The sequence below is a fragment of the Hydra viridissima genome, unplaced genomic scaffold (genome assembly GCF_058129835.1).
Source record: "Hydra viridissima isolate aposymbiotic clone 2 unplaced genomic scaffold, HvirCarnegie_v1 scaffold_9, whole genome shotgun sequence".
NCBI lineage: Eukaryota > Metazoa > Cnidaria > Hydrozoa > Anthoathecata > Hydridae > Hydra > Hydra viridissima.
In genome coordinates this window covers 7,464,085-7,472,794 of record NW_028324308.1, presented here as the reverse complement: position 1 = coordinate 7,472,794, position 8,710 = coordinate 7,464,085, and the positions used below count along the sequence as shown (strand labels likewise).

The window sequence follows — 8,710 nt, the reverse complement described above, 5'->3', positions numbered from 1 at the left end:
ATTCGGGTAAATTTTCTCGAATTATCTTTTTTTGTACAATTTCAATATTTTTAGCTTTTAAATATTCCAATACGCTTTTGGCATAATGAGCAGATGCAAGATCTGGCCAGAACACAAAATTATCATTTAAATGATGCTCTTCTATAAACGGAATAAGTCTCTTTTGAACACAATGTTCTAAGTAAATAAACTGATTGATAGCGTTGCTAGATTCACGAAAATATAGTTTTGAGGTACCTTAGGCCGAAATAGAGATCCAGACCATTATTTTTTCTGGAAACTTCTCTTTTTGGCTGTATTTTACATTCGGTGGAGTCTATAAAGTATTACTGGAGTAGTAATTGGCAATTCCATTTATAGAACTGTGATTTAAAGTAAAATACGATTCATCGTCAATGATTCATTCAAAGTCTCGGTAATTTTGGTAAAGCCGACTATAGCATATTCGAATTCTTAGCATCATTTGCTCATCTCGCTTCGGAATCTTTTGCTTTTTACAACATTTGATAGCAGACTGATTTCTGAGTATTTTATTCACATACGGTTGCGAAATACTGAATTTACGAGCTATTTGCCTCTGTGAAATACCATCTTGATGGTCAAACATGGTTTTAAGCTTAGGAACCTTAATTTTTTAGCATTTTTTTGGCTATACGACCACTTCCAGGTTTTCTTTCAAATCCAAAATTGTTTTCAGCGCGTTTTATTATGTCATAAATGGTAGTTCTTGGAATATTTTCAGCAAGAAATTACTGTGTATGTTTTGCCGAGATATATTTTCCAAATAAAACTCATACACACGTTTCCGCTGCTCATCTTCGTTTTTTTGGTTCACCTTCATTTTGAAATGATTGATTCAAATACTTTTTATGTTTTTCTAAAAAAAGAATACGTGAGCTAAATAAATTTTATTATGTATACTTACTTTAACACGAAGCAAAATTAACTTTAACTTTGTCCGGATTTTAAGTTATCACCCGCGTTATTCGCGTTTTGTTCTCTTAACTGTTTTTCTGTATGAATACAAAACAGTATTAAAATAGGAACAATTCAAAATAAAAGCAATTTTTTATCTTAATACCGTTAAATTGTATAACAGCACTGCAGTTTAATCATAATTTGTTCATTTTGAATCTGGCTTTTTGTTAAGAAAGACGCGATAGACTTACGTTACATAAAAAGCTACAAATGTTTAGTAGAAATTTACAATAAAACTATAGCTGATGGACTACAAAATGGTACGTAATAAATATGTTTTCAAATAAAAAATAGTTGATGATTATGATTCTGGAACAACACAAAGAGGTTTATGCAAAAACTATAAAATATCAAAAGCTATTATAAGTCGATTACTTAAATATAAAGCTGAAGGAACTGTTGCATTTAGATGGACTTCCAAACAAAAGTACTCATACTAATCGCAAAATGATTAAGTACGTGAAAGAGATCCATTTGCTAGTGGCAAAAATATAATTCGCAAGTTGGAACTCGATATTCCAGAAAAAACTGTACGGCGATTTTAGGATGATGCAGGGTTATATAGTTATCGCGCAGCAAAAAAAACCATTCATGTCAGCAAAGAAGCAAAAAGCACGTTAGGTGTACGCAGAGACTTTCAGAAATTGGATGGTAGAGACACATTACGGTCGAATTACTCAAGTTTTAACCTGATGGTAAATGAAATGTGATATGACCTGTTAGCAAACAATTAAAACAAATGCACACTATTGGAAGCTGAAACATGGGGTGGCAAAGGCTTGATGGTTTAGGGTGCTTTCCAGGATTTACTGAATTGGGAAAAATACATACTTAATTCAAACGTTTGCATAGTAGGTTCAGAAATGCTGAAGCATTGCATCAGGAACTTCAAACTACCTGGTCACTAATAAAACAAGTTCAAATTGACAAGCTTCTTGAGTATATGCCTCGTAGATTTACTGAGGTTGAACAATGGATATGCCATCATTTAATGATCTGATATGCTTTTGATAATATACTTTTAAAAAATTATTTAGTTTTCGAGTTGAAAATAATATATTTTTAACTTCTGTATTTTTTTTTTTTTTTTTTTTTTATCAATATATATCTATCTTGCATAGAATATGGACTTTTGCAATACTTTATTTACATTAATATTTTTTGTATTAAGATCAAAATAATCGATATCGTATTATGATGTTCTTATAAATTTGAATATGTGTTCCCTTTACACACACACACACACACACACACACACACACACACACACACACACACACACACCAACAAGGATTTGTGTATTTAAGTTGCTATAACACCTGCTTGATGATAAAAACTAAAAAATGACATCGCTTTTGCTGTTTTGTTTGTTTATTTACTCGGTATTGAGAAGGTTGTTCTGAGAAATAATAGGCAAAGTTAAAATCAGTAGGCTGAAAAATTATATATTATAAATTATTTATTATTGTTTGTTGTTATAATCTTTCTATTGAATCCCAAAAGAAAATCACAAATTTTTTATTTTGTTTTTTTCAACATGGTGATGTAAGTTTTTCTCACGTTTTTTAAATCTTAAATATTGAAAAATATTTTAAGGGAAGCTATTTAGATTTATTGCGTAAAAAACAAAAATCAGGTAAGAAAAATTTTAAAAAACTATTTTTTTTTTGTAATGTTTTTACCTAATTTTTAACCATAGGAGTTGAGAATCTTAAAATTTCTGCTCTCTATCAGTTGTTTTAAAAAAAACAACACAATAAATTACTTTCGATATTCAACAATTACTCAAAACTTAATGCTCTCGAAGGAGTTTAAAATTTTTCACTTAATGGTTCCAAGAATCCTCAGCATTTAAGATAAATTTCATAAAGTTTGTTCGTCGTACAACTTATTTTGTTGTGAAAAATTTTTCCATTTTGGTATTTGATATCTGTATGAAAAAAGAAATAAAAATAAGTTCAATGCTTGGTTAAACTAATGTTATAGCGATGCCACATCACAGTTTCGTGGTTAACTTTTTTTAAATTGACAAACATGTTTCAACAATCCTAATGTCAGGAACTTATCATTCTTAAAATCAATAATTGAATATATTAAATAATTCATTTTATAACAATTTGAGATGTTTTTGCATATTATGAACCGCCCATAAAAAAAAGAATTAATAGGACTATTTTTTCAAACGTAAAAGTTTCAATTTCGTATGGGAGCTCTTTGTATTATAATCAAATGTTACCGTTTCCTAATTGGTAACATTTGGTTTCTTGGCTTTCTTTTAAATCTTGGCTTTAGCGACGGCTTTGCTCTCAATTCATGGGACCTAAATAACTTTGCAATCCCTTTCCTTCGGTTTTTTTCTTAAAGAAATCAATAGTTTGCAGAACTCTTGTACAATGAACGGAAACGTTCTGTAAATGGTTATGCAAAATCAAACTAGTGTAGCTAATAAAGTTTCAAGTTGAAAACAAATAAAATATCAAAACACACCATATCTGTCAAAATATCGTAGTTTAACATTGTAGTTCCAATGTATATTGGAAGTATAATATTAAATTATTACATTTATTATAATATTATATGTATGATATTGTAAATGTAGTTATAGTTATAATAATAATGATAATTATGTATTCACACAGACATATATATATATATATATATATATATATATATATATATATATATATATATATATATATATATATATATATATATATATACACACACACACACACACACACACACACACACACACTTATGCTTACTTACGCTTAAAATAAAAAGGAGTTTTAGTTTTGCATAATTGGATTATTTTAGATTTTTTTTTTTTTCTTTTATGAATTCAGAAAAATGTCATTTTTTTGTATATTCTTGTGGATTGGTGTGCTATCAGTGATACATACTCAAAGTGTTTTTGATTGTTCGGATGCTGAATCATCATGTTTGGAATGCTTAAAATTACCAATGTGTGCCTGGTGTGATAATCCTAATGGTCGTAGTTGTATACCAGCTGATGCTTCTAAATTTATGTGTCCTCAGCAACTGAATCATTTTCAATGTCCTAATGTTGACCAAAATAAAAACAAAGAAAAACTTGAAAAAGTTTTTCAACTGTTGTCTAGCTTAAAGTTATTTCAATCAGAGCAAAAACCAATGTTGCATGATCAATCAGAAACTCTTGAGAGTTCAACAGATTTTAAAATCCCAATTTCTAAAACTGCTCAAGCCTCAAATATTTTAAATGATAATGATGTAGCAAATACAGATTCCTCCAGCAGCACTGAGTTAAAGGAATTACTTCATAAACTTATGTTGCTAAAACTTCTAAGAAAATTAAAGCAATCTGGAGGTTCTTTAAGTGAAGATGATCGTAAGTTGTTAATGGAGTTGACTAGTTCTTCACCTCTTATACCACAAACAACAGCTAAAACAACCATGTCCTTAGAACCTAGCATTACTACAAATGAATTTTCTAATTTTTTACAGATATTGTATGGTAAAGAGAATGGGAAAAAATTAGATTTGAACAAAATTTTTATAAAATCATTTTCACCTGAAGTTAGTACTAGTACACCTAGTACTTTTTCTAAGATCTTAACTACCACAGTTGCTCACAATAATGAAGAGCAGTTATCAGCATCAAATCATCATGAAAATGTCCAGGTAGATTATTCAGAGTCTGAGTCAGATAAGATTTTACAGTTCAAGAGGTTGCCAAAAAATTTTCAAACACCAAACACTTTTAATCAGAAAATGGAAAATACCCCAATTAATAATATTTACTGCCCATTTTTAGTAGAAACACAGAAGTGTAATAATAATCAAAATTGTACTTGGTGTAACACGATGGATAGTTGCATAAGTAGGACTTCAAATGACTATGGTATATGCGTTGAAAGCAAAAGCAAGTTGGTTGATGGGGATTTTGGTCAGTTTTTTTTTTTGTTGTAAATGTAGAAACTATTTGATGTTTGATATTTGTTTTTTGTTTTTTGTTTTTTTTAAAATTCATTGTTTAAAATTTTTAAAATTTTTAAAATTTTTTTAATTTTGATACTCCTTTGAAAAGTGGTGAAAAATGTTTTAAAGTACTTTGGTAAACCTTTTTAATTGTAATACCTGTGAAAGAGTTATGTATTGTGTGTTAATAGGTTTGGATCCTTGCTTATCACTATCTGGCTGCAAAGAATGTGTTTTAAATGAGAAATGCTATTGGTGTGATCAATCTAAGAGTTGTCATACATATCCATTCTTTGGTTTTATACCACAGTCATGTGGAGGTGACTGGTATGTGAAACAGTGCGATGTTCAGCTAGCTGTCATTGTTATTATTCTGCCTTTAATGATAGTTTTAATTGCCTTGATCACTTTTTACTTTTGCCTAAAGTATTGTTACTATCGAAAAAAAGTGTTGCGTGTTCCCTTGTTTGAAAAACCTGGAGTGTTTGATTATCGTAAAGATAAAAAAGTATATTATGTTAATCCAGATGATGAGTCAAGTACTGATGAGTTTGCAGCTGAAAAATTCAGAAAAAAATTTCGGCTACCAATTGAAAAGGAACCTCTAATTGATCCAAATACATGAAATATTTGTTTAAATTATACTAATTTTTATTTTGCTGTAAAATTATCTATTTTTATGTTGGTAGATGTTATTTTTATTACAAGTCTTATATTTAGAATTAAAAACTTGTTAATTAATAAAATTCCTTTGAAATAACTCATTAGGTTCTTCTAGTAAATCTTACTTTAGTTGACTTTTTATTGACCATAATTCTATAAGAAAAAAAACAACAGTTATTTTGGTTTCTTTAAATTTACAATTTGTGTTTCTTCATCTTTAAGTTTAAAACAATTAAAAAAATGGTTGGTTGATTTTAGTTAGTTTGAATAAAATTAATTTGTGTTTTTTTTTATTAAAGTTAAATTTCATTTTTTTATATTTTCTCAACGTAAATTATTAATTTTTAAATTATAAAATATTTTTGTTGTTAGATTTTTCCTCAATCCACATACCAATGTTCATACAATTGTTACCATTGTTTAAAATTGAGTTCAAAAATAAATTTATCATAAAGGCTGAAGCAAAAAACCTTTTGAATTAATATTAAGTGATTTTTTATTTATTAGTTTTTTATTCATTTCATTATTTATTATGATTATTATTATTATAATTATTATGATTATGATTATTTTTCTTATTATTATCAATACTGTTGTTATTATTATTATTATTATTATTATTATTATTATTATTATTATTATTATTATTATTATTATTATTATTATAATGTTATACTATCATTATAATAACAATAACAATAATAGTAATAGTAATAATAATACTGATATTAATAATAAATAATAATAGTAGTAATAAAATCATCATCATCATCATCATCATCATCATCATCATCATCATCATCATCATCATCATCATAATAATAATAATAATAATAATAATAATAATAATAATAATAATAATAATAATAATAGTAATAGTAATAATAATAGTAGTAATAATAGTAATAGTAGCAGTAATAATAGTAATAGTAGCAGTAATAATAATAATAACTATAATAATATTGATAATAGTAGTAATAATAAATAATGAAGTTATATTGTTATTATTGTTGTTATTACCATTTTATTATTTTGTTATTATTGTTATTAAACTACTTCTCATTATTTTTGCTTTTATAAATTTTCCTGGTCTTTTTTATAGATAGGATTTCTTCATTCTATGCTTTTCAATGTTAAATTTCTAAATTGTTGTTATACAATATGCATATGTATATATATATGGGTGTGCATATGTGTGTCTACATATACATATGTATGTATGTATGTATGTATGTATGTATGTATGTATGTATGTATGTATGTATGTATGTATGTATGTATGAATGTATGTATGTATGAATGTATGTATGTATGTATGTATGTATGTATGTATGTATGTATGTATGTATGTATGTATGTATGTATGTATGTATGAATGTATGTATGTATGAATGTATGTATGTATGTATGTATGTATGTATGTATGTATGTATGTATGTATGTATGTATGTATGTATGTATGTATGTATGTATTGTATGTATGTATGTATGTATGTATGTATATATATATATATATATATATATATATATATATATATATATATATATATATATATATATATACTTATACTTATACATATACATATATACATTCAATAAACATCTAATGTTTATTTATTTTTACTAATGCTCAAATTCAGGTATTTACTATTTGAAATCTTTACGTTTAAATTTTTTTAATTCCTTACTTTTGATGATTTAGTTTTGGAATTTGTTAATGATGTATTATTTAAATGTCTGCAAATATTTCTTACATCCGAAATAGTTTGTTTGTTTTTGTTCGTTTTTTTTTAAACCCTCTGTGTTGACATAACTGCTTTTTGTTGTTTAATTTTAAAATTTCCTCAGTTAAGATTTAGCATTATTTTTAACCTATCAAGCAAAATTATAATTCAGTAAAAAATCCTTTTCGCTCTTGGTTTTTGTTTTAGTGTTTAAATATCGTACGATTTTGAAATTTAGACACAAAAACATTCGTTTTATTGCTTTTTTATTTACACGTTTTTTTTTTATAAGAAACTTGTTTATAAGAAACTTGTTTATAAGAAACTAGTACTGAAAGCCCCGAAATCTTAAGAAACTATTAGTACTAAGTTACTTTTCGAGAAGAAACTTATTCTATTGAGAGTTCGAGGAATATTTCTTCATTTGTGTTCTGTTCAGGGACAAATCTGAGGATTATATTACATTAAATGATGTTGATGGAGTTCAAATAATTTTAGTTGACACTAAAACATTTTATCTTGTTAACATGTTTTCAAATTGCATTTTATTTACTTTTCTCTCTTCTTTACTTACTTTTCTCTCTTTTGATAATTTGAAACTTAAGAAACTTTTAACACTAGAGTTGTGAAAAAGTACCCTTAAAGTAAAAAACTTTCTAGTAATAGCCCATTTGCTTGGTTTCTTATAAGAAAAAAACGTGTAATCGTTAAGTAGGTAGGTCGTTAAGTACCCATCTAACACAAAACGTTCAAGTACGTTCGAAGAACGTTTCCAACGTTCTTCGAGCGTTCTTAGAACGTGCCCAAACGTTTCTTGAACGTTTTGTGTTGCTGGGTAGTTCCTCTTGGTCCTATAACGGGTACGTTGAGCCTTTTTTTATTCTTTTATTAACTTATCTATTCTTTTATTAAGTAATTATTCAGCAGATTTAATAATATGATAAAGATTCGTATAGAGAAACTTTTGTAATTTCGTGAAAGTTTGTGAATGTAAATAATTGTGAGAATTATTAGCTTATTATTACCAAATTGAAAAAGACTTAAGAGAAGCTATTTGCTATTGGTCAAGAATTACTTTTGAGCAAACTCAAAAAGAATACGGTTGAGGAAGATTGTAAACTCGGCGAAATTTTCATAGTTTCTTGAACTTGTGTAAATTTTACGTGGAATGGATTTATAGAACTGATAACAATTTTTTAAAATTAAACCTGCTGTTTAGAGACGCGATTATGATATTTTTAAATGTCTTGGAGAAAATTGAAACAAAATTTTTTAGAAAGTTTTTAATATTTGGTATACATATACAATGATCATTTTAGTGGATTGAAATTTATTTAAGATTTTGATTTGTTAACAACATGTGGGTTTGTCCGATCGTTGAATTG

The 8,710-nt window shown here is 26.8% G+C and overlaps 1 protein-coding gene across 2 annotated transcripts; it reads left to right on the top strand.

The window, feature by feature from the left end:
• Positions 1-2,484: 2,484 nt before the first annotated feature.
• LOC145185754 (uncharacterized) lies at positions 2,485-5,667 on the top strand. 2 transcript variants are annotated; one of them, XM_090098919.1, is made up of 3 exons: positions 2,485-2,614; positions 3,825-4,906; positions 5,130-5,667. In XM_090098919.1, exons 2-3 carry the CDS (start codon positions 3,829-3,831, stop codon positions 5,561-5,563), a joined length of 1,512 nt encoding a protein of 503 aa, XP_089955045.1. In that variant the 5' UTR covers positions 2,485-2,614; positions 3,825-3,828; the 3' UTR covers positions 5,564-5,667. The 2 variants fall into 2 exon arrangements, with proteins under 2 accessions (XP_089955045.1, XP_079917883.2); XM_080061757.2 differs by lacking the exon at positions 2,485-2,614 and having other exon boundaries at positions 3,796-4,906.
• Positions 5,668-8,710: the final 3,043 nt, after the last annotated feature.